The 27514-nt window shown below is 34.9% G+C and overlaps 1 protein-coding gene across 10 annotated transcripts in view; it reads right to left on the bottom strand.

The window, feature by feature from the left end:
* The window catches only part of G2E3 (G2/M-phase specific E3 ubiquitin protein ligase), a 72839-nt gene that overhangs the window by 18266 nt on the left and 27059 nt on the right, over positions 1-27514 (bottom strand). For 5 of the 10 annotated variants that reach the window (XM_055555646.1, XM_055555652.1, XM_055555653.1 and 2 more), the window contains 11 exons: positions 25493-25533; positions 20792-20889; positions 17809-17910; positions 14924-15048; positions 13830-13995; positions 9293-9399; positions 8498-8614; positions 4767-4891; positions 4310-4439; positions 2898-3205; positions 829-1010 (listed from right to left, as the gene is read on the bottom strand). In XM_055555646.1, coding sequence (XP_055411621.1) covers positions 829-1010; positions 2898-3205; positions 4310-4439; positions 4767-4891; positions 8498-8614; positions 9293-9399; positions 13830-13995; positions 14924-15048; positions 17809-17910; positions 20792-20889; positions 25493-25529 — 1497 coding nt within the window. In that variant the 5' untranslated portion in view covers positions 25530-25533. Of the gene's footprint in view, positions 1-828; positions 1011-2897; positions 3206-4309; positions 4440-4766; positions 4892-8497; positions 8615-9292; positions 9400-13829; positions 13996-14923; positions 15049-17808; positions 17911-20791; positions 20890-25492; positions 25534-25816; positions 25907-27514 lie in introns of all 10 variants that reach the window. The other 5 variants (XM_055555645.1, XM_055555649.1, XM_055555647.1 and 2 more) reach the window with 5 other exon arrangements.

Below are 27514 nucleotides of genomic sequence, written 5' to 3'. Positions count from 1 at the left end.
ACATGGGCAAAGATGCTTATCTCACAGGGTATTACAGTAAGTAAACTGAGTTTGTACAGATAACACGTGCAGTACAGGGCTTAATAAATGGCAACACTTTTTAGGAAGGAACATAGAGTCTCCCCAACTATTTTCACAGAGAAGAATGTCAGCCTGGTCTTTCACTCCACCTATCACTCATATCTCCCTGCTGTAGGAGGAAAAGATAAATTTTCTGCTGGTAACCATCCTCTCTTCAGATCCACCTGCCTACAAGGAGGAGCACTTTCACCTGCTCTTTACCGTGCAATAAGGAACCTGACTTACGTCATCTCTGGCAGAGCAGATAAATCCATCTAGTTCTGAGAAGTGTTAACAAGCCATTCTGACCACAGATCTAAGCCACATTATCCAACTGGTTTTATCAACATTAAGCATGGCACTTTGATCTCTAGCTGTTTGTTCTTTATATCTATCTGTTAAGTGATTGTTAACTTTGCTGGTAAACAAAAATATCTACACCCCTTAACCACTCCACAAAGAATATTTATTATTCTATTGCAGATCCAGCATTTATATTCAAATATATCTAGAACATGGGCTTCCCTGGTGGCTCAGACAGTAAACAATCTGCCTACAATGCAGGACACCTGGGTTCAATCCCTGGGTCAGGAAGATCGCATGGCGAAGGGAATGGCTATTCACTCCAATATTCTTGCCTGGAGAGTTCCATGGACAGAGGAACCTGGAGGGCTACAGTCCATGGGTCACAAAGAGTCAGACATGATGAAGCAACTAACATATAACTAGAACACAGTCTATATCTGAACAAACAGGTACATTTCTTACCCTGATCATAATCTGTGCCACATCAAAGTCTGAAACATCGTCTAAAATTGGTTGGGTATTTTCTGGTCCATAAGCAAGGCAGTTAAATAAGGTCTGAGAAAAGAAACCAGGTGAAGGACCACCATGAACCAAAGAAATGGCAACCATTTTGCCAGCTTCATAGTAAAGGTTCTCTTTCAGAGCTGTAAATACAGATAAAAGATATCAAATACACTTCTTTTATTAATAAATGATAACCATCATATATAAGTAATACATAATAAATCAGAAATTTAAAAAATCTAAGCATTAGACAAACATAAAATAACCTAATTCAGACACTATAATAATGTATACTATATAGATTTCAACTAAAATATACAATTTTCAATTCTATAAATTTTTTTTTCAGAATACAAAGTAACACTCTGTTGTAGAAAAGGATGTAAATACAGAAAAATCTTTTTTATAAAATCACTTATAATCCTACCACTCTGTAATAACCAGTGCACGCACTGTGGTATATTTATGTCTCATGTATATATAAATATATACATAAATAATTTGACTTCTGTTTTTCCACTTTACTGTACTGCAAATTTTTAAAATATTATTTGAAATTATTCACATCTATAGTTAACAAATGCATTAAAAATGATTTACTGATGTGCTACAATGTAAACCATGTGTTTATTACTTGTTACCCCAGTTGAGGACCTTTTCAACTACATGAGCCACAATGTTATAGTCAACATGTGTTACACATTCTTATTTATATTATCTCTGATTATCAGGAGAGATTCCTACATATGATATTAGTGGTTCAAAGGATATAAGCAATTTTAAGGTTGTTGATATACAAAATAGTACAAATTTACTCTCAACAGTATTCAGTTCAGTTCAGTCGCTCAGTCGTGTCCGACTCAACAGTATATGCTACCTTAACTGTAAGGTATCATCATAGCTCTCAATATTTTTTAATGTCTCATATAAAATGTTTTAGCTACTTTCATAAGTCAAAAAGATATCATGTAAATTTTCCTTTATTTTTTTCTAAAAAGTTTTTTATTAATTGTTCAATTACTTGTTCAAAGTAATTTATTAATAAGTAACATCAACAATACCTGAAATGGTAATAAAATTCCCTTAACAATAATCTTATATACTACATATTAGTAGTCACATATTACAGATGAAGCAACTGAGATACAGAGAGGCTAAGCAATTAATCTAAGAATATGAAGCTATGAAGTAGATGTGTACAAACTAAATTCACATTTTGTGACTTCAATTCCATGTACTCTCTCCACTATAACAAAACTGCCTTAGCATTAACACACTGATTACTTGAACGTTTTTTTTTTTTTTAAATAAAGGGAGTGTAGAATTAAACTGTGTGTACTGTTCATAGTACTAATGATCCTTGGTAGTTTCTCAATTATTTCAGGCAACGGTGAGGAAATTCTAAAGAAAATATAGAAGGAAGTCAACTGAATGAAATGTCTTCTCACTCTCTCCAATTCCTATTACAGCAAGAGTGGTTATAAAAGTTCCTAAAAAGAGAATGCTAGAATTAACCAGGGTTTCAAGATGCCTGTTTCAATTACATTATTTCTCCACCAGAAATAAAGATAGAAAAGTATTATATACATAACTCTGAAAAAAAATTCTTGAAAGCAAAAGTATGTTAAAAATCTGTTATATGTCGATCCCCAAATTATGTTATACAAATTCTAGGTTGTGAAGAAACATGTGAACTGCAAATTTCAAATATATAAACAAAAAGAGCTCAAAAAATTATTCATCGCATTTGGTCATTCTATTCAAATCAATTTAAATATAAAGTACATTTTTAAGAAATTACATTTAATTATGGAATCACTGGAGGACACTGCTATAGGATATTCTTAAATAAAAAATGTTCACTATAAAAAGTATCTTTAGAAGTATTTCCCCTTCTCTGTGAATATCATTATTTTATTAACAGTGATTATACATTTTGACTACAGGTACTGAGTATCAATTCTAACCTGCTATCTTTCTTAACACATGCCATATTCAGTATATACAATAATAAAGAAAATAATTACCTTGAGAATTTAAAGACAAGTTCTTTGACAAGGACCCTTCAAATAATGGTGAGTTCTCAAGTTGCTGCATTAAGAGACTTAGGAATTCTTGCTTTGATCCAGGCTGCTCTCTTCCAAAATGATCATTTTCATTAACATACACTATTTCAATTGCATATGAAGGATTAAAGTTTTGATTTCTGAATCCATCTAAGGCACTATTCCAGAAATTGGCTTTGTTGATAAATACTTTTTTAGGCCTTTTCTTAACTTGGAATGCTAACTCTATAATTAGAGTCGAGATATCTCTTCTAAATTTGCTGCCTTGCCTATAAAACATGAATTTAGATATAGAGGTAAGTACTCTAAAGTACTTTACATGACACAGTACTTATACAGCCAATAAAAAAATAATAGAGAAAAGATTAAAAGGAAGTTCTTCCCCAGTCCAGTTCAGTCGCTCAGTCATGTCCGACTCTTTTTGACCCATGAATCACAGCACGCCAGGCCTCCCTGTCCATCACCAACTCCCGGAGTCCACCGAAACCCATGTCCATTGAGTTGGTGATGCCATCCAACTATCTCATTCTCTGTCGTCCCCTTCTCCTCCTGCCCTCAATCTTTCCCAGCATCAGGGTCTTTTCAAACTCCCCAATTCCCACCCAAAAGCAGGCAATGGTTGCTATAGGAGCCAAAAACCAATAACCTTAGTTCTAAATTCTTGATTCCGTCTACCCAATGTTCTACCAAATTAAAAGCATATAATGTTATAAATGATTTATAAGAATAATGACAGATGATTATCCCAAATTTGATCAATTCAGCACATTCAGGTATAAGAGCCAAGAAGTCAAACTCTTACTTCCCTGGCCATACTTGCTTAACTGCACCTTACTTCGTGTTCACTAGCTCCTTTAAAAGTAGAGCACAGTAATCTCTGCTTACTACGTAATAGACCTATAATTTTAAGAGATTACATATTTTAATTAGCATTCGTAAACCCTCTAAATAGTACTTTTTAGTCTATACTATTAATTCTCAAAGTGTGGTCCCAGACAAGTACAGCATCTGGAAACTTGTTAGAAATGCAAATTCTTGGGTCCCACAGCAGATAAACAGAATTGGAACCTCTGAGCATGAGGCCGAGCAATGAGTCTTAACAAGACTTGCAGACTTGTTAGATATAGACTAACTCAATCGTTCCCTGCCTCAGTTTCTCCATCTGTAATTGGAATTAATGAACTCAAAATAATCCTGTTAGAGGCAACGTCCATGGATCATCTTTCTACATCAAGTTGGGGACTACAGTTTGAAAAGCACTGTTTCAAACTACAGTAAGAAGAGCTAATACTCTAAATGTATATAGAGCCATACCCTGTTAAAATTTTCTCAAAATAAAGTTTTACTTTTTTTTTCCAATTCCAAATACATACCTCAGCAGATCTTTACACTGGTCTCCAGGTGACTGTCTGGGTAATTTAGGTGAAGACTCCTCCAACAAACAATCATTTATTCCCACATTAGTGTTGGGTAATGCATGTTTTTTGGCTTTCTGGAATTCGCCTACAGAGTTAAAACCCAATGTTAGCATAACAGACGGCTTCCTAGGTGGTGCTAGTGGTAAAGAACACACCTGCCAATGCAGGTAGACGTAAGAGACGCACGTTCGACCCTGGCAGAGGGCACGGCAACCTACTCCAGTATTCTTGGCCTGGAGAATCCCATGGACAGAGGAGCCTGGCAGGAGCCTGAAGTCCATAGGGTTGCACAGAGTTGGACACGACTGAAGCGACACAGTAAACATGCACGCAGCGTAACAGGAATACAGGTGGAAATTTTTTAATATTCATTTAAATGAAAACATCTTTGTTCAAAATTACAAAATATTACCTGCACTGTAGAGAATACTTCTACATTCCAAACATTCCCAATTTTGTTCCCATGACTGTAGTGAGGAACAGGCTAAATGTGTTCCGCTAGAACCACAACACTGACAGCGCTTTATTTCCCATTTGCTGAGGACATAAAGAGAAGCAGATATTTACATTTAGTATTAACTTGGTCTAATTTCAACCACCAGCACCACCACATGCCTCACTGTCCATCACACACACACAACCAAAGAAAGGAAAATTATCTGATTTGATACTGTATTACTTTTTCCTAGTGCTTTTTTTCCTATTTCATATATTGCATTTGTAATCTCCCTCTTTGAATAGTCTCTTTTTAAAAATATTTATTTTTATTTATTTATTATTGGCTGCATTGGGTTTTCATTGCTGTGCACAGGTTTTCTCTAGTTGTGGAGAGCGGGGGCTACTCTTCAGTTGCGGTGCATGGGCTAATCATTCAGGAGGCTTCTCTTGTTGCAGAGCATGGGCTCTAGGGCTCATGGGCTTCAGTAGTTGCTACACATGAGCTTAGTAGTTGTGGCACACAGGCTTAGTTGTCCCTAAAGCATGTGGGATCTTCCTGGACCAGGGATAGAACCAGTGTCCCCTGCATTGCAAAGCGGATTCTGACCTATTGGACCACCAAGGAAGTCCAATATTCTCTATCTAAAAACAGGTAAGCTAAATAACAATGTGAACATGCACATATATCCAAGAATATAAACACTGGAAAGAATATGACTGAGAAGGAAAAAAATTTTCTTTTATACTTGGAGATGATTATGCTATATAGGGAGACTGCTATGTCAGTGTGTCTTATTAAGGAAGAAGCATTCAGTAAATACACTGTCTTACCTAAAATACTATCTTTCCTATTCAAGGTAAGGAATTATTTCCTATAACAAGCTTGCTCAGATACCTCAGATACTTTGTAGCTCACTAAGATCCAGACTTAGTACCTGACCTACATTCATATTCTCTATTTGTTCCCTGCCAGCCCCCACTCCCAGTGTTTTGCCCACTGCATTGTGATGTGTGCCAGTCTGCATCCACATTTTCTATATGGCTGTGGGTTATGCTGTGCAGACTCCTCTCTGTTTGGTTATGAGTACATCTGTCTATATGGGGATGGATGTACTCCCTGAATGTGTGGACACGTGGGTGATCAGAAAGGTAGCTGCAAAACTTTCCCTCTGCTAGGTGTGGACAAATCTCCTCTGTGGAAATGTGGAAATGGCTGTATAGGGTTGTGTCATCTCTTTGTTTCCCCTCTTCCCCAGATAGTCCTGCCAAGGAAGGATGAAGAGAAAGAAAGATGACAGCTAACGTAAGTGCCTATATACCAGGCCCAGTTCTCACCCTTTACATGTAAAGTTTAATCCTCACAATTTTAGAAGGCTGGAAAAAAGTTACCACCTTTTAAAGAAGAGGAAACCAAAGCAGAGATGCCCAAACAGACACTGCTAGTCTCAGAGTGAAGCTTCCAATCCAGTGTACCTGGCTTTAGACCATGCTCCTAACCACTACACCATGCTGCCTTTCAGCAAAATTACCTTCCGCTCACTAGAACGAGAGTGAGATTGTAAAGGAAGCATTCAGACAGCGAGGATCTGTGTCCTAGGAGAAAAAGCAAAGTAGCTGCCAGAAAGAAAATTGACTTTGGTAGCTAAGGATTAGGTGACCAATAGTATACAAGAAAAATAAATAAATTTAATTAAAATCAAAATAACCTACAATGGATTTAGAAAATGTCAATATTAATGAACATATTGCTTCTTATAACTCTAAAGCATGTTACTGTCTACAAAGCACATTTACAAACAGTCTCATCTCTGCCTCAGCACAACTCTTGAGCGGGATATTATTAGTGCCTACAAATGAATAATCAGGGTCACCAGATCAAGTAACTTGGTCAACAATACACATTACTCGACATCTTCAATGAGATCTCAACCCTTAGTGAATCTTCAGTCTAGTGGCAAAGACAGATTTAAATGATAACATCAACTATTTTGTAACAAGCACAATGAAGGAAAAATTAAGCCCAGAATGGTGAATCAGTAGTAGCTTCTTAGGAGAAACCTGCTAAAGCTGCTAAGACTTCAGCAAAGAAAGTAGCAACTCACCTAGCAAAATCACTTTCCATAAGAAATAAGGCTCCTAATATTCTGCTCTGCACCTACAGTTTCAGTTTGTCATGTTAAAATGTATCAAAATTTCCTATATAAATGTCAACAAAATTAGTTACTTTTTCATAAAAAATAAAAATACTCTTGATTTCCAATACCCTATACACAGTGTGTGGGTTTCCCTGGTGGCTCAGAGGTAAAGAATCCACCTGCCAATGCAAGAGACACGGGTTTGATCCCTCAGTCAGGAAGATCCCTTGGAGAAGGAAATGGCAACCCACTCCAATATTCTTGCCTGGGAAATTCCAGACAGAGGAACCTGGTGGGCTACAGTCCATGGGGTGACAAAGGTCGGACATGACTTAGCCACTAAACAACAGCAACTCAGTATGTACACGGAAGGCACAAAATGATTGTCAAGATTACAGCCAATGTCCACTGATACTACAAAACAATAATCAATAAATTTCAAATACCAAGCCTTCTTTTTTTACAGTGATCTAAAACAAATACTGATAGATTAATCTAGTTTCTTAACTTCTAGAACAGTGTCATACAACAGAAAAATAATGTAAATCATATATATAATTTAAACTTTCCCAGTAATCAGATTTAAAAAGGTAAAAGAAACAAGTGAATTGATTTGAATATTTCTGAAATATAATCATTTTGTCTGATGTAGTCAATTTAAAAAATTATTGACAAGATATTTTAAGGTCTTTTTTGTTTTTTTTCTTAAAAGAGCAGAATTACATTACTCCCAGAATTCATATTTTGAAGACCTAACACCCAGTACTTCACAATGTGACTATACTTGGAGATAGGACTATCACACAGAAAATTATGGAGACTTCCCTGCTGCTCCAGTGGCTAAGACTCTGCTGCGCTCCCACTGCAGGGGGCCCTGGTTGGCCCTGGTCAGGGAACTGAATACCACATGCTACATACAACTAAGAGTTCGCATGCCACAACTAACTACAGAAGACTACACAGCTAAGACCCGGCACATAAAATGAGGTCATATGGGTGGGGTTCGAATCCAATGACTGGTGTCCTAATAAGAAGAGAAGGTTAAGACACAGAGGGGGACACAACTAGGAGGAAGCCATGTGCAAGCTAAGGACAGAGGCTTCAATAGAAATCAAACCTGCCAATACCTGTACCTTGGACTTCGAGCCTCCAAGATTGTGAGAAGACATATTTCTGTTGTTTAAGTCACCCAGTTTGCGGTATTTTGTTATGGCAGTCCTAGCAAACTAAGATACATGTTAAGTGTTCAGTGTGTATTTTACACTTACAGCACCTTTCAATTTGGAACAGCCACATTTCAAGGGGTCACTGGTCAACTGTGGCTAGTGGCTACCACAGTAGAGCTCTAGAAAACAGAGCCTCATGAAAACATATCATAAAAGTTACAATTACGCCAGCTGCAATAATTTCTCTGTAAACATATGCAAATAAATATTTAATAAACGTATCTCATCTCAGATTAAAACTTCAAACCCCCTAAGAGCAAAATACTTCACTAACTAGGAAACCTACTTTCTCAACCTGAACGTTTAAAAACGGACAATGAGTACAAGTGAACTTTTCCATTTACCTATCAGGCACATTATAGTCTCGCCCTTCTTTGCAACGACATCTTCGGACATCACAATGCTCATAGTGCTGCAGAAGCTCTTGATAAGCATTTTCCTCTAATTCCCAAGATGCATCTCTGTAAATGAAGCAGTATATAAAATAGACTTTGGCCTTAAATGTTACATAAAAGGATATCAATCTAAAAATAAACTCGTTAAAAACTTAGGAACCAGAATAAAATTTGTTCTTTTTTAGGATCAATCATTCAATTCAAAATATAAATCCATTAATGTTATCTTATCCTATAGTTTATTAGTCTCAATGAATTTCAAATATTAAATGAAAAATTAAGTAGAAATTTTCTGAAACTTTTATTTCTCTTAATATTTTACTTCCAATTTTTAAAATTTCAAGTTTAGTAGCACTAATTCTGGATTTCTCACCTTTAAATATTAACAAAATTCTTCTCATACACTTTAACTTTAAACCACATCTTGATTCTCATATAATTTATACATACCATTCTGAAGCCTATTATACTTGTGTATAAGTCCATGAATATGGTACACAAGTGAGGTGTACAATTATTAAGAGACTATTAACAACTGCTGAGACAGTTAAGTCACAGTGCCTGGTCCCAAGAACTGGCAATCTGAGGAGGAGGAGGAGGAAGTGGTGGTGGGACAGGCTTTAGATTTCCCTTTTTGAAATGTCTGCTTATCTATGAGTACTTAATCAATATAAATGACTATTTCCATTTTTTTAAATTCTACATTTAAAACATCTTTTCATCAAAAGGCTAAATGTAACTCACTTTTCAGGAATATGAATTCCCATTCTCAACATCTCTTTCTGAAATATATCACTATTATTGCATATAGTGCACCTAAAGAAAAACATTCCTGCATTTATTGCTTGCACCTATAGTGGAAAACAGAAAACACATGGTTAATATTTTAACAGATCATCAGGTTATGAATTATATAGCTAACAGAACATGTGCTACTTTTAACATATTATGAAATTTTATTTATGTTAGTGGTTCATAAACTTTGTTAAACTAAGTTATCCCACTGCTAAAATTTGGAGGTATTTCTCCCAATGGGAAAAAATATTAAGCCAATGAATTGACTGTTCTTTACATCTCTCACCCATGTGTTTCTCAACCTTTTGTATCTAATGTCATTTCTGTTCCCAAAAATTGTGTTGTCCATCACTCTCTGTGAATAAAACAGTAAAAATCTTTGGTTACTTAATCTAGGAAGGATGTTTAAATAAATGATACATATAAAGCATCCTTGGTTCTGTTTTTACCTCAATCGGTTAGTTTTCTTTCCAAGAGGGAAGAGCATAAAACCCATTCTCACTGCGTCAACAAATACAAATACAGAAGCAGCAGGCAGAAGATATTCAGGAGAAAGAGTAGCCAATTCTCAATTTAAAAAACTAGAAGCATACATTTATTTAATAAATATTTAATCCCCACTATCTAGGTACCAAACACTATGCCAGTACCAAAAACAAACATAAAATGACTTAGATTCTGTTTCAAGGAATTCTTGTGAGTAGGCATACAGTATAAAAGTACTTTTAGAAAAGTACATACAGTAAGAGAAAGGAAGAAGTACTGAAGTTTATGTAAGAGTCTGGCAAAAATGTCACAGCAATGGTAAGGTCAAAGTTATGTTTGCAAAAAACAGGGATCTGCCATGAAAACAGGATAAAAGATAATACAAGGAAAGGGGATAGCACATATTAACTCTCAGGGGCAAAAAGAGTACACGTGATTGGGGAACTTAATCACAATATCCTTAAAGATTACATGCTGACCATACTGAACTAAGTAATAAAAACATAAAGATAAGTCAAAGTCTGTAGCATGAAGAACTGACAGGGAATAAGGCATGCAGGAGCCAACAGGCTCCAGCAAAAGCCTAGTTAATAAAAAAAGAAAAACTGTCTGAAGTTAAATCACAAAGGGCTTAAGACACAAGGTAGCAAAAAAGGATACACAAAAAATATTAAGCAGACCTAAAAGACTTGGGGAATAATTTGTGGATGGTGAAGGAAGAAGTGAACAAAGAAGAAATCAGGTTCAAACAACTACAATGTAGCACACACACAACATGTGAGAGGAAAATAACAAGTTATTAATGAAATTTCTGCTGAACCTAAAGGATCTTTGATCAGTGGAAACAGAAAAATAGCAGACATAAAAGATACCAAGACCACAGCAATGATGGAGAAATCCAAACTGAACAAGAATAGTGACAATTCTTTCTATATACAGAATGGAAAAGCTCTATCAATTTATTTGATACTAATCTATAGTCTCTCCTCACAAAATCCTAATATAACAGCATTTGTAGAAGTCACAAATAAAATTTGCTTTTGTTGTTCACTCAGTCGTGTCTGACTCTTTGCATCCCCATGGACTGCAGCACACCAGGCTTTCTTGTCCTTTACCATCTCTTGGAGTTTGCTCTAAATCATGTCCATTGAGTCAGTAACGCCATCCAACCATCTCATCCTCTGTTGTCCCCTTCTCCTCCTGCCTTCAGTTTTTCCCAGCATCAAGGTCTTTTCCAATAAGATGGCTCTTTGCACCAGGTGGCCAAAGTAGTGGAGTTTCAGCTTCAGCATCAATCCTTCCAATGAATATTCAGGGTTGATCTCCTTTAGGATTGACTGGTTTAATCTCTTGGCAGTACAAGGCACGCTCAAGAGTCTTTTCCAGCACCACAGTACGGCGCTCAGCCTTTTTTACTGTCCAGCTCTCACATCCATACATGACTACTGGAAAAACCATAGCTTTGACAATATGGACCTTTGTAGGCAAAGTAATGTCTCTGCTTTTTAATATGCTGTCTAGGTTTGTCATGGTTTTTCATCCAAGGAGCAAGTATCTTCTAATTTCATGGCTGCAGTCACCATCTGCAGTGATTTTGGAGCTCAAGAAAATAAAATCTATCTCTCTATCTATCTCTATCTCTCATTGTGTCCCCGTCTATTTGCCATGAAGTAACTGGACTGGATCCATGATCTTAGTTTTTGGAATGATAAGTTTTAAGCCAGGCTTTTTACTCTCCTCTTTCACCTTTATCAAGAGGCTCTCTAATTCCTCTTTGCTTTCTGCCCTAAGGGTGGTCTCATCTGCATATCTGAGGTTGTTGATATTTATCCCAGCAAATCTTGATTCCAGCTTGCGCTTCAGCATTTTGCCCAGTATTTTGGATGATATATTCTGCATATATGTTAAAGAAGCAGGGTGCCAATATACAGCCTTCATGTACTCTTCTGCCAATTTTGAACCAGTCCATTGTTCTATGTCCAGTTTTAACTGTTGCTTCTTGACCTGCATACAGGTTTCACAGGAAGCAGGTAAAGTGTCTGGTATTTGCTTAAAATTTGCTTAACCACATATAATTCTCATCCTACCGCATAGGTATGTTCCTCCTTCAACTCTTTGTATTAATGGAGTTCAGAGATTAAAAAAACTTTTTCTTTAGGTATGATTATTGCTACCTAAACTGGGTAAACTCCATTTACTATTTCAGTTAGGAGTTGTACCAGAGTGGTAAAGCCACTGAAGCTCCTTCAAGAAACATGACTCAAGAACAAGTTCTGTCCTTGTATGCTCTAAACATGTAATAAATGATTGTTAATATTTACATCACATACAGATGTCCACATGGCCATGATATTATATTACACCTGCGTAAAGTAGACCTACATTTTTGTTAGTAGTACTATTTCTAGTTTTTAATGACAGAATTAGAAACTTAGTACTTTCAGAGTTCACAAAAAGTCCTATGAATACTAGGTCAAATTGGAAAACCTTTGTTTCATTATTAACACAAAATGAGGCAAATCTTATGTGTCCTGAAAAATAACACACTACTATACAAAGTTAACAAGATGATACATTTGACAGCAATTACTTTCAAGTCATTCAAATATAACCCCTTAATTAAGATAATAACTTTTTAGAGATTCTCACATAATGTGAACTTCTTCTTCAATAGATAAAAATAGTACTTCATGATGTTTAGAATTGCACTCTCTGGATCCTTTTACAAACACTATTTCATGAGAATTAATAGAATCTCTACTATTTACCCAACAAAACAGGCTGCATCCTGCCACTTTTAACTGAATAATACTAAAAAGAAGAGTTATAGGCTCATATAAAAAAAAAAAACAGAAAGTAATCAAGCTTTACTACTTGGACTACTGTTAGTACTATTAAGATTTTGTTGAAATATAAGAGGATTTACAACATCTTCTAACTTAAAAAAAAAAAAATTCTGTAGATAATTTGTAATCAATATTAACATTTCATTTTACTAAATAATAATAAAAGCCAAACTTTAAAAACAGTATAAATTTAAGTGAATCCTTTGATCATTGGCATTATCAACAATAATTGCCTATCAGTTGACACTTTCACACATGTATATTACATATTTGACGTTATTAATAATTGGGATCTTTTTAAAATTTTAAACTACCTTCTGAATTGAAGAAACTGCAGATTATTAAACTACCTTCTGAATTGAAGAAACTGTAGATTATTTAATACTGTTTTATGATATTCAATTTACCTGAAAATTTGTCATCAGGTTTGACATACAAGGTGGCTCTCAAAGAACTATAATGTATTTCAATTCATTAGACAGTAATCAGTTTAATTTCAAATGTTATGATGTGTTTCTGTGTGTGTGTGTGTGTGTGTGTGTGCGTGCGTGCACAGGCTCAGTCATATCTGACTCTGCAACACCATGTACTGCAGCATGCCAAATACCTCTCTACACGGAATTTTCCAGGCAAGAATACTGGAGCGGATTGCCATTTCTTTCTCCAGGGAATCTTCCCAACCCAGGGATCAAACTTGCCTCTCTTGCGTCTCCTGCACTGGCAGGCAGATTCTTTACCACTGTGCCACCTCAGAAGTGCATGACAAAATGTTTACTAAACTAAAAAAAACAGACCTCTTAACATTAAATTATCCTAGCTTACAATTTATTATTTCACATACCTTGGTTTTTCTAACTTTAAGCATATAAACAAACTTGGGAATTAAAGACTGTATTATTCTTTGTGATATACAAGCAAAATCCTTGGGTAAAAACAAAATTTTTTATGTTTAAACATACATTAAAAGGTAGTATCTAAAGTATTTACCAAAACATTAATTGTACACTTCAACAGAGTAATTTTACATGTAAAATTTTATTCAATAAAGCCATTTTAAAAAGTTACAAGGAGTTAAGAGCTAAAACACATGTCTATTCTAATTCAAATCAACAAGCAACAGATTTATATCAGAAAATGTTTACAAACTATCTTACCTGCAAACAGTCTCTATGAAACCAAGCATTCTTACAACAAGGACTTCGTAACACGCTGTAAGTTGGAATAGGCTCTATAAATTCCAAGCAAATGGTGCACAGTAAGGAGTCTCTACAATTATTAGATGTAATTATTTGAACAGGTCGATGTTGCCAACAAAATGACCTAAAAATGTAAATTAATTAAAAACATCATCTAATAAATTATAAAGCACAACTAAGCTAGCATTAAATTCATATCTATTAGAGAAAATTCATTTGTCTCTCTCACAATTAACTTACAACAGGCTGGGGAAATGCCACTGTAAATCAATCTCATCATCTATAACCAAGGAGAGCTAGATTTTCCAAATGTGAACCTTTTGGTGGTGAGATTCACCTCACAGAATTTCAATAACTAATACTATGTTGAGAATTATGAAATACTGTTAGTAATAGTATATACAACATTTGTACTCAAACCTGCATAAAATCAAAGGAAGGAACTCATACTTAAAAATATTATTTTAATAACTAAAGTACAAACAATAAGTATTCTTAACCCACTAAATTTATTTCCATTTGCATTTTCTACACTGCAGTTTTCATACAGAACAATTCATTAAATAGGTCAAGAGCACAAAGACTAAAAGAAATAAATCACTCATGATAACAAACACCAAAATTCATAAAATCTTGATGTTTAGAGCTGAACTCAAGAAACAAATATTTTTAGGGTCATCCCAGGGTAGTTATTTTTCTGACTGCATTAAATTTACATGTCTTCAATTTACTCAATAAGAACATAGATAGCCCTGTGAAAGAAAAGTACTAACTCTAAAAAGTAACATAAAATCTAGAATTATATAAGATGGAAATTTCTATTGAATGTGAATAAATTAACACTTCCATATTATATTCTAGGGCTGAAAGCTAGAGGTGAATATTAATCATTAAGGCCATTACAGATATTGTAATTCTCTAAAGTACCCATATAACCCCAGTGTAACTTTGAAAAGAAATTTTACAAAGGAATTATATAATTAGAGAGATCCATATCCATTTTCCACTTTTCCTTTACATCTTCTTTCATATTTGACAGTTAATTAACTCACGCAAAATTGCCAGTGAACTGGAAAATACATTCTCTCTGAAGTCCACATGGGAAATGATAACTTCGTTTACATCGGGGTGCGACACACCCAATTGAAGCACCCATTTTCTTGCAAACAGAGCATTTCTAGAAGAAAATATAAAAATAGCGATTATAATGTAGAAAATTTGAGTACTATAGGTAAGACCAAGGTATAAATGAATATTCTTTGTGGAGAGTGTGACAATTACTTTCACCATACAATAGCTGTGATTATAGTATATTAAAGACATTTCCTGAAAAAAATTGTTTTACTCAGAAACAATCCAATCTAAAGAGTCACTCATGTAACAATTTCTGATAAAGGAAACATCTTTAATCTAATGTGGGTGAGACAGCGAAGCTTCTTTTCCTTCCTACCTGCTAAATATTTTAAACTGAAGGGTTTGTATACATAAAGATTATACATGAAAGTCTCATTCAAATTGCAACAGAAAACAGAGTTAGGAAATATCTATTATATATAGGACAACAGCAAAACAATTCTAAAAAACAATTTGTAAAAAACTGGTGAGGATCACTCTATCTTAAGCAAATGAAAAAGTGTTAAGATACCTATAGTAAGTAGGTTAAGTAGTGGTTCCTCAAAAGTTATATTCAAGGCCTAATTCCTGGTACCTTTGAATGTGACCTTACTTGGAAACATGGTCTTTGTAGATATGTTAAAGATCTCAAGATGAGTTCATCCTGGATTTAAGGTGGTCCCTATAAGTCCTTATAAGTAAAAAGAGAGAGAGATTTAAGACACAGAGGGGAAGGCCACATAAAGACGGAGGAAGAGATTGAGGTACGCTGCCACAAAGCAAGGAATGCCAAAGGCCATCAGAAGAGAAGCAGCCATCAGAAGAGAAGCATGAGAAGATTCTCCCTCAGAGCTTCCAGAAGTCAATCCCTCTGACAGCTTGATTTGGAACTTCCGGTCTCCAGAATTCTGAGAGAATACATTTCTGTTTTAAGCGACCCAGTTTGGGGTAATCTATTATAGCAGCCCTAGGAAACAAATACCACTGCCTCTAACTTAAATATCACTATAGTATATAAACAGAAAAATAATTAGATGAATCAATCATTACTAAAACACAGAAGAGTACTTCATATATCTTGGAACCTTTGAGATGAGCATCATATTGACCACTGATGAAGGGATTATACTGTCCACCTGTCAAGCACTGCCAGGTTGTAGAATGATACCTTGCTAACCTAAGTCTCTCCCTGTAAACTGACATATAGAATTCTATTTTAAGGTCGTAAATTGAGACACCTCTTCAGGATCAAGACATTCTCACAGGTTCACAATATACTCAGAGAGGATATGATGTCTTAAGAAAGGATTTCCAAACAGTACCTGTAGAGGCCATCTTTCATGACAAGTTCACTATCACCAGAAGATTGAAAAATTTTGGTACTAATACTCTCACAAGGCCCATAGGTAAATGTCACTGTTTACCTTTTCTCCAAGGTTTTCCCTTGTGCCTTAGAACCTCTAGTTTATCATTACCTCCTCTGTATCTTGGGCTTCCATAGTAGGTCAGATGGTAAACATCTGCCTGCAATACAGAAAAACCTGGGTTCGATCCCTGGGTCAGGAAGATCCTGGAGAAGGAAATGGCAACCCACTCCAGTATTCTTGCCTGGTGAATTCCATGGACAGAAGAGCCTGGTGGGCTACAGTCCATGGGATTGCAAAGAGTTGGACATGACTGAGAAACACACACACCCCTGAATCTTGAATATCCTTAAAAATAACCACTTTCATATCTTTGTCTCAACCAAAATAAAATTCTCTGAATGCTTCCCTTATAGAACTTCTTGTATGAAGCTGCTTATTTTTTCATCCTCCTTAATTTCCAGACTTGGCAAGGAATGGACATGAAATATAGACAGAGGTAGGGAGAAGGACAAACAGAACATTGTTTTAAGTTCTGTGCTGCAGACTGTAGGCCATTACTCTACCTTCAGACTTAAAAAGATCTGGTCCTAGAACCTAATGTCACCTACCTAACTTCCTCCAGACTTTGGCACCCTCCTCCGTATTTTAATTCTTGTTATCACTCTAAATGACTTCTGCACTGATAGGACAATCTTTTTGTTTTTACTTCCTCAATTAAAATGTGTCAATGCACTTCATCTCCACTTCAGTGTAATGAAGAGTCCTCTCATCAGCCAAAACTGCTCCACCATGGAAGTTGTCAATTCCAGTGCCCCATTCTCTGAACAGAAGCCCCTGTACTTCCAATCTTCTCGTTCTGTAACTCTCATGGTTTCTACTCAGAACACATGGAGACCTACAGTCCATTCTCTGACATAATAACAGCCATCACAGAGAAGATTCACAAACTGTAACTGAATGAATAAGGAGTTAAAGTTCAGAATACTTATCTCGCAGAGCAGGCGAAGGCACTGAACATAAGCAAACTGTATCACAGAAGAGCCACAAGACAGAAGGAGACCATAAATGATTGGTCTGTAGAGCTGTGTAGTTTCCATCACAAGCTATCACTCCAACCCAGCAACTGAGGCATAAGAATGAAAAGTAAATAACTGGATTGCCTCAGGATAGAAGGTCTGAAGAACAATTGAGTGGAAGTAGGATCATAATTCTGATGGTAAGAGTGGATGCAACGATGGGTAGGTTGGAAGACAAGCAGTGAAATCAGTATTGCCACACATGTTATCCAAGGTTGGTTTAGCTCTTTCATTTGCAAAAATACAAAATGTTCTAAAATTTACTGTGACAAAAATAACATAAAATCAGTGTCTTATCAATTTCTAGTAGAGAATGTGATGGAAAAGACTTCCTTAATACTGACAATATTTATGGTGCAATGAGTAAAGTAATTTACTTACCAGTTTAGAAGCCCTAGTCACTTCTTTCCTGATATCTTCTATTAGAAAACCATAAACTCCTTCTTCTTCTTTACCCCTCTGCCAAATTCCACTTGACATCAACTATGAATATATTCTCAATTAGAAAATAAACTCTAAAAAACTTGTTTGGAATAAAAAATATATATCTATAATATTCCAATAAAAATGGATATAAAACACTCTAATTTCAAGTATCTCTTACCTATAATAGTTATTTTTCATAGTCAAAGTAAGAGGCTACTCATACTGTTTGATTTCAAAGACACTATATATTAACATGTTATATAACCAAACTGGTTTCTAAAAAGTATCACAGAAAATAACAGGGAAAGGGAAGGAAGACAAACAATAAACACTTATGATCAAGTTTTAGGCAGGAAAAAGTGGCAAATACTGAAAGATGTATATGTAATAGTAATAAATACTACGGAGATAATTATCAGTGATATTTCAGGTTAACTATAAATCTAGCTGGATTCTGAATCATAAAAGATGTAATTATAGATAATCTATTGAATTATAGTTATTGAAAATAAATTTTTTAAAATAGGTTTTAACTTCACTTTAAATATATTAAGGGAACATGAATCAAGAAAAAGCATGAGGCTGTGAATAAGTACTGGCTTGCAAACCAGGATCTGTGCCCAACTTTATGGAGCCCTAGGCAAGTAATTCAGTGTTTCTAATATTAAACACAAAAATAAAAACAACAGACTAGGTTGTTCCCAAGTCTCAGCTCTAATATTCCATTACCATTTATAATATTACTATACCTTCCTGTTCACAATGAAACACCAGTCCTGTAAGTGTTGAACTAGGGTCAATGTGTTTTGGGATTACTACACTCATTAATAAAATAAGAAAGAACATAAGGGAAATTTTGATATGACCAAGTTAAATATATTAAATAACTCAGTAACACTTCAGACTTGTGATTAGAGATTTTAATCAGTGTATCTTAAAAAAAATCCCAAAAGGGCCATAGATTACTTAAAAATTACGGGAAAAAAAAAAAAGCCAACACACTGACTAATAATAAAATAGCTCTCTCCTAATTCTATTACATAAAAAGTAAAATGAACTGTTTAGAAATACAAAAAGGTTTTCTTTTGTGATACAAACTATAAGACTCTGTGTTGTTGTTGTTGTTTATTCACTAAGTTCTGTCTGACTCTTTTGTGACCCCACTGACTGTAGCCTACCAGGCTCCTTTGTCCATGGGATTTCCCAAGCAAGAGTACTGGAGTGGGTTGCCATTTCCTTCTCCAGGGGATGTTCCTGACCCAAGGACTGAATCGACATCTCCTGCATTGGCAGGCAGATTCTTTACCACTTAGCCACTTGGGAAGCCCTATAAGAACTCTAAGCCCTATATGACTCTAAGACAAATAATCTGGAATATCAACTTCATGTTCCCCTAAGTCTTGGTACAAAGTAATTAGGTTCCTAGATCAGTTTACAAACCTTAGAGAAACACAAAGAATTTATGTTAAAGTATTACTCAAGGAAGCATCTAAGTTTTAACATGGATGCTGTTGTAAGAATAAAAATACACCCCTAAATTTGTTGATACTCCTCCCTTAAAAGTGGTGGGAACTAATTTCCTTCTCCTTAAGTGTGAGCTAGAATCATGACTCACCTCTAACAGAATAAAGGAAAAGTAATAGTGGTATATGATTATAAAAACTAGGTCATATAGTTCCATCTTGGTGTATATCTATCCCTTTCTTTTACTACTTGCTCTGGGAGAAGCCAGATGTCATGCTGTGCGCAGCCCTTCAGAGGTGCCCAGGAAGTAAGGAACTGAGGCCTCCTGCCAAGAGGCAAGAGGAACTGAGGCCAAAAGCCACATAAGTGAGCCACTGGAGGTAGATACTCCAGCCTGTCAAGCTTTCAGATGACCAAACCATGCTGACATGTCAACTGCAGCCTCATGTAGAAGAGGCCCTAAGCCAGAACCACCCATCTCAGCCAATACCACATTTCTGTGCCCCATAAACCACTTAAGAACAGAAACAGAGTCACAGATGTAGAAAACAATCTTACGGGTACCAAAGGGGAATGGTGAGGGGGTGGGGAGAAGGATAAACTGGGAGACTGGGATTGACATATACACACTATTATATTAAAAATAGATAACTAATAAGAACCTACCGTATACCACAGGGAACTCTACTCAATACTCTGTACCCTATATGGGAAAAGAATCTAAAAAAGAGTAGGGGTGTGTGTGTGTGTGTGTCTGTGTGTGTATGTGTGTGTATATAAACTGATTCACTTATAAGCTGCTAAATTTCACTTATAAGCTGGACAATCAGTGAAGCAGCAATATATATCTATTGCAAGTGCCAAGGAATACTGTATATACTCATGCAACCTTGGCATCATGCTAAGGCAGTCACGGTACCACTAGTATCTTAAAGCAGATTCAATGAGATGAGAAGTTGGTAGAGGGAATGGGGAACAAATGAGAGCCAATTCTCAATATATCATCATTTTTTCCTGCAACTGAGTGATCCATAAATTAACCTATTTCCTTTTCCACAAATATTTATTACCTGCAGTCAAAATTTCTCTTTTCAGGTTCTCTGTGAAATAAAATACTTTTATTTTACTTCCTGAGCCTTCAAACAGGTCCTTTCTGAGAATTATCACTAGCAACCATGTAAACAACAAAGTTGCAAAATAAACAACTCCCTTACAGACCTAACCATTTTCTTTTTCCACTGAGGCCCCAAAGGGTTAGACAAAAATAAGTAGGTAATGATGACAAGTATTTCTATGTATCAAGTCATTTCAGAATCTTAGAATTTGATAAATGAAAAATCTTATTTTTACATAGCAAAAGAGATCCAGGAAAGTTAAATGACTTATCCATTTCTCAGAAACCAGCCATCAGGATCAAATTCTCTTCTTTAGAAGAATACCAAATTTTTAGGATTTAATTAAAAATTATACTCACCAAACAATAGTAATGTACAGTGAGATTCCATTTCTCATTAGTTTTCTTTTCTCCATATTTAATAGGACAGTCATCATTTTTTCGACAGAAAACACAAGCTAACAGTGAAAAAAGTAATAGATATAAAAAAATTTAAACAAAAACCAAAAAAAAAAAAAAAACCAAACAAACGCTATGGAATTGGTGTTTCTCTCAACGATGTGTTCAGTTCTTTATGAGAACAAATTACATTATATTGTTTTCAGTAAATTAAGACTTTCAATACCTACTTCTAAAACAATGTGACTTTACATTTTTAAATTAATCTTTAACAAAATTGGCAACTCATTGAAAACAACCAATTAGTAAACTCTAAAACTTCATCTCTCCACTAAAGCAATGATAATGCTGCCAAACCCATCAGAATCAACTTTTCAGAAACTGTGAAATCTGATTTAAAAACTTGAAATAATGAGAAAAATGCTTAATAAACAAGCTGCCAAAATTTGATGACAGATCTGTGGCATTTTAACTTACCTGCCTACTATCTCTCACACTCCAACCAGGCAATGGCCTTAAGCCCAGGATCAATGAGTATTGTTCCTTAGGCCATGCTCCCGGTGTGGACTGTCTTAAGAGGAGGGAGTATGGACCTTGTTAGAGAAACGTGATTGTGTGTGCTCTGACATGTATGGTGGCTCCCCAGGGGATGGGCTCAGATGCCTGCCCTTCTTTCATTTGTGTAAGAACTTTCTCAGGGCTGGAGTCTGACTGTCAAAAGCATTTAAGACAAATATATTAGAGGCAGCAGCCTGAAGCAAAGGATAACAGGGCAAGTAGGCAAAGACCAAAAAGGCTAGGAAAGAAGAGACTAGTAAAGGAAGATACATGGGAAGACAAGGGCTCTGAAAAGCTCCCATATATATGAGGGAATCTAGAAGGACATCACATGCCCAGGGCTTGATGCATGCTCAGAAATGACCCTAAGAACTCTAAGCTTTCACCTCTGGCTGATCTTTAGGCTTGTAGACTCATAGAGCAAGCCTATATGAAAAAGGAATGATCCCAATCAGTAACTTTATTTTAACAATAACGAACTAGAAAAAGAACATATTAAACCCAAAACTAGCATAAGAAAGGCATTAATAGAGATAAGAACAGAAATAAATGACATACAGAATAGAGAGAACAAATGCAAACAAAGCTGGTTCTTTAAAAAGGTCAACAAAACTGGCAAACCTTTAGCCAGAGAAAAAGAGAAGACTCAAAACTTATAATGAAACTACAGAAATCAAGAGTGTGGTACTGACAGACATACAGATCAATGGAAAAGAGTCCAGAAATAAACTCAGGTATCAATGGTCAATTAAATTTTGAACAAGGATTCCAAGATCATTCAATGGGGAAAAACAGTCTCTTTAACAAAAGGGGCTGTGACAACTGGAAAGTCACATGCAAGATAGTAAAACTGAACCCTTCTCCATAAACTATACAAAAATTAACTCAAAATAGATCAAAGACTTAAACATAAGAGCCAAAACTATAAACCACTTAGAAGAAAACACAGGGGGGAAAAAATCTTCAAAACCTTGGTTTGGCAATAGTTTTTCAGATACCACATGATACCAAAAACAAAAGCAATAAAAGAAAAAAAAAAGATAAACTGGACTTCATCAAAATTTAAAACTTTTGTACATCAAAGAAAACTATCAACAAAGTGAAAAGTCAATCTACAGAATGGTTAAATACATTTGGAAATCATATACCTTTTAAGAGTCTAGTGTTCGTAAGCATTACAACCCAACAAGAAAAACACAACTCAATCTTAAAATGGGACAAAGCATCTGAATAAACATTTCTCCGAAGAAGATATGGCTAAAACAAAAAATCTCAAATAACAAATGCTGTCAAGGAGATAGTGAAATCAGAACCCTCATATACTGCTAGGTGAAATGTAGTAACAGTACAATCACTTTGGAAAATAGTGAGCAGTTCTTCAAAAAGTTAAACATAGTTACTATATAACAATTTCACTACTGGTTATATATAATACCAAAGAATTAAAAACAGATGTTCAAACAAATATTTGTATATTAATCTTCATAGCAGCACTGTTCACAATAGCCAAAAAGGGAAAACAAATCAAATTTCCATTCATCCATCAAATAGATGGATGAATGGCTTAACAAAATATACAATGACCATATAACAGAGTATCTTTCAGCTATAAAAAGGAATGAAATACTGATATATGCTACAACAACAGATGAGTCTTTCTATGAGTGTTACCATAGAAACACTATGGTAAGTCAAAGAATCCAAGCACAAAAGGTCACATATTACATGATTCCATTTATATAATAGATTACATTATCCAAAACAGGTAAATCCATAGAGACAGACAAAAAGCAGGCTGGTTGTCTCCACAAGCTGAGGACAGAAGAAATGAGAAGTAACTACCTAGTGGATAGTTTCCTTCTGGAGGGATAATGCTTTGGAACTAGACAGTGTTAACAGCTACACAACTCTGAATGAAGTGCCACCCTTCAAAATAGTTAAAATGATAAATTCTATGTTCTTTATCACAATAATAAAACTTTAAAGGCAAATTGCGGAGTCAGGGAGATCTGAGTTAAGACCTAGTTCTACACTCTTGCTGTGTAACCTTGAACAGGTCACATAAACACTTTATGGTTCTGGTTCCTTGTCTTATAAAAATAAGGACAACAATAGCACTTACCTCAAACTATGACTTAATGAGCATTAAGTGAGATAATATATAGCAATATAATTAAAAAGGTATGCACAAAGGTAGACCTGAATGTTATTAAATAATCGCCAATCCTTTCTATCTTATGATATTTACTTGTACATCGTATTTCTAATACCGTACTAACAAAACAAGGAAAAAAATCACTAGTTGAAAAGACTGAGTATCTCACAGCAGTTAATCAATATAAGATGGAATGAACGTGAACTCTAAATGACTGTATGGAACATAAAGCCCCTATCTGTTCAATCTCCCCTAACCAATCTACACTGGAGTGCAACATGACCAAGTAATAAAATGTTTATTATGTTAAACCATTAAAACCTCAGGGTTTACCTACTACAGCAGCTAATCTTATTTACCTTATTTAATATGTAATCAAGAATGGATGTTATATGTTGAAAATGTACTGTATCTGTCAACAGGTTACTCACAAAATAGATTCCAGGACTGGAAAGAAACCAATACTTAATATTGTGAAACATCCATCCTGTATTTGCTCTCCCTCACTACAGCTTACCAAGCAGTAACTGGAAGCCCCTTCCCTCAAAATTTCAGCACCTCTTCCTCCCCAACACAGAGTAACTGACCACAATAATTCCAGCAAATTGTCGTTTGATTATTGCAAATCTTACACCAGCAACTCCCACCTTAACTTCTTCATCCCCAGCGCCTATACTTTCAACTACAAGTATGCATGCAGCTATCAAGAGGAAGAGGAATACAAGGAATTAGCTTCAAGAGGAATACAAGGAATCAGCTGAGACTGCAGAAGAGTCCTCAGAGTGAATGCTGGATGGAGCTGCATCTGCTATATGCTATGGACTTGTGCTTTCCATCTGTTTCCCTCCTCCCTTTGCCTGGTACCAAGGCCCTGGGCACAGAACAGACCAGGTTTCAGGCATGCATTTTTGTAAGTAGGTTACTTTTGATTTTATTTGTACTTTGCATATTAATTTTAACATTTAAAATTCTGTAAAATTGTTCCAACTTTATTACATTTATTAATACCACCTTCTACAAACGATTCTACACCTTCCACATAACCCTTCAGCAAACGATAGTGGTTATGTTACAGTAATAAAACAAACACGTTCATCCAAGTAAAAAGCTGAGACAAACTTAAGAAAAATACTAACCAAATAACAGTAATAGGTGATATTTACATTTGACAAATATAAGACGGTAGCCCATGAACTACTAAGTTTCAGAACTATTAGCATAACTGATAGAAGTATATAGGTAAAAACAGGAAAGCAAAGTAGAGGGAGGTTTAAGGGCATAAATTTCCTTACCCAACATGATAGGCAGTTAATAGATACTCTATAAGTGAGAGTAAAGATTCAGTTTTAAGTCTAACACTTTTAGAGGTAATCAAACAATAAATTTTAAAAAGGGTAGATCAGGTGGAGTAGTGGCAACTGAGTATAAAGTAACAATTTAAAATTTTCATCTTCCATAGTAGCAAGTCAATACATACTATTTACAACTAATAAATGAAGAAAACAACTAAAAGTAAAGTCTACATCTGTTTGAGGAGATGGTTGTGAGCCCTAACAGGCAAGTTTTCCTTTTCATGTTAAACTTTTGTACATTAATTGTTCTCATTTGCATTTTATCTTTTGTAAGAAGAAAAATCACACAAAAAGGTAAAAAAAAAATTCATATTTATTAAAGAAATAATACTGTTTTGTTCAAATACAAACCACATTTGATAAATACAGAATATACAAATAAAATTTGGCAAATTATCCTTTTCTAGCAGATTTTTGTAAATACATAAAACATTATACTTCAGTATATAGAAACACGATCCAAGCATGGATCAGGAAATTCATTCCTAGTGTTTGAGTAGCAGTCTAAAAGATTAATTGTAATTTAGAAAAAAGCAAGAATGATGTATCGTAATATTTTAAGTTAAACTTGAAAATATTTTAAATATGATTACTTACTAGAATTCTGTGAGCCTCCAGGTTTACTTTCATTCATGTTACTAGGAAAAATAAGAATATACAATCAGACATCTTAATTTCAAAATTCTCAAATTACCCATTTTATTTAGATTTAGTCAGTGTATGATAACAAACAAGCTGCATGATCATTTCTTACTCCAGTACTTTATTTCCTCACCTTTCCACATCTAAGACCAATAATTTTCAACAAAGGTGGTAAATTCTGGGGACAGTGTTGAAATTGGAAGGAATGTTTTTTAGTTATCAAAAAGATTAAGATGACTACTGGTATTCACTGAAAAGGAGACCCAACTCAGGACATACCAGGAACAGAGACTTAAGACTTTCAACTTTTTAGCAGTTTCACAAATCTACTGTAGAAAATTCCATAAACACATGATTACAGCACCTCACCTAAAATAAAATAAAAATTTTAACTTATAAACAATATTTAGTCAGTATCCCAACAACAGATTTATATTTGAGATTCAATTTCTCCAGCTTATAATTTCTTACCCTTCCCCTCTGCAGATGAATTGCAACTACTGCTTACTTAAGTTTATTGGATTGATAATTCAGAATGATTGAGGTCCACAACACAGGTTAACTTGCAAGATTATAAACTAATGTTTCTTTATAAGAAATCACAATTTCTATGTGGCTATGTCTTGTCCTCCTCTTTCCCTTCAAACTATAAGGACCTGGGCATCTCTCTTGGTTCAACACTGCAATGAAGTTATGTCTAGATTTTTATAATATATGTTCAGACAACTGTAAGACTTACAAAAAGGTACCTGAAGTTTCTTAATAGCTAGCCTCAGAACTCTGACCTAAACAAGTGTTTCTGCATCTTTACAAATTGAAAAGAATAAAAGTAAGTATCAATGTCACATATCACCAAAAAAAAAAAAAAAAAAAAAAAAAGTAATATAGGAATACATAGCGCTTCATGCTGAAAAGTTTCCAAATATCACTGGCAGCAAGATGATGGTCATAAGAAAGATCTCCAGAGCTATCAAAACATGAACAAGAAAGGTTTTTCCTGTTTGCAACAATCTAATAAGTACTCTATATAGCTTTTCAAAATGTATTAATACACAGTATTCCACACAGACCAATGGAATAAAAATAAAAAGCCCAGAAACAGATTCAGACTTTTCGGGTCATTTGATTTTTAACAAAGGTAACAATGAGAAAAAGAAGTCTTTTATCAACAAATGATGCTGGAAAAAATGGATCTCTGGATGGAAAATTGGGAAACTTGAGATTCACCCTTTATACCATAAATAAAAATTAGTTTCAAGTGGATCATAGACTTTACTGTGATAGCTAAAACTATTAAAGTTTTAAAAGAACTTCATCAAATTTAAAAGATTCTACCCATCATAAGATATCAATAAGAAGGTAAATTCTGCACGCCACATACTAGGAGAAAATATTTATAAAAGTGTGTCAGGCAAAGACTTGTACCCAGAATACATAAAGAACTCCTAAAACAATACAAAGCCAACAACTAAGAAATGGGCAAAAAACATGAACAGACACTTCATGAAGCAAGATATACAAATGGCCAATAAACACATAAAAAGTGCTCAACATCATTGTTAATTAGGATGATAAAAACTAAAACCACTATGAAGACTACTTTATACCTGTAAAAATGTCTAGATTAGAAAGACTATAATATCAAACATTGGAAAGGATATGAAGCAACTGGGAATTCTCACAAACTGTTGATGGGAATGTAAAACGGAACAATCATTTTGCAAAGTTTTAGTAGTTTCTTAAAAGTTAACCCAAGCACCTAGCCTTTGATGTAGGAGTTTCACAGCCAGGTATACATCCAAGAGAAATAAACAAACAAACATATAGACTAAAAACTTTATATAAAAATGCTCATAGCAGCTGTCTTCATGATACTCCCAAACTGGAAGCCTACAAGTCCATCAACAAGAAAACTGACATGCAAATTTCAGTGTATTAATAAAATGTAATACTACTTAGCAATGAAAAGGTAACAAG

This window comes from Bubalus kerabau, chromosome 19 (genome assembly GCF_029407905.1).
Source record: "Bubalus kerabau isolate K-KA32 ecotype Philippines breed swamp buffalo chromosome 19, PCC_UOA_SB_1v2, whole genome shotgun sequence".
In the NCBI taxonomy this organism is placed as follows: Eukaryota; Metazoa; Chordata; class Mammalia; order Artiodactyla; family Bovidae; genus Bubalus; species Bubalus kerabau.
Note: the sequence above shows the minus strand (reverse complement) of the source record. Positions and strands in the feature narration are given on the sequence as shown.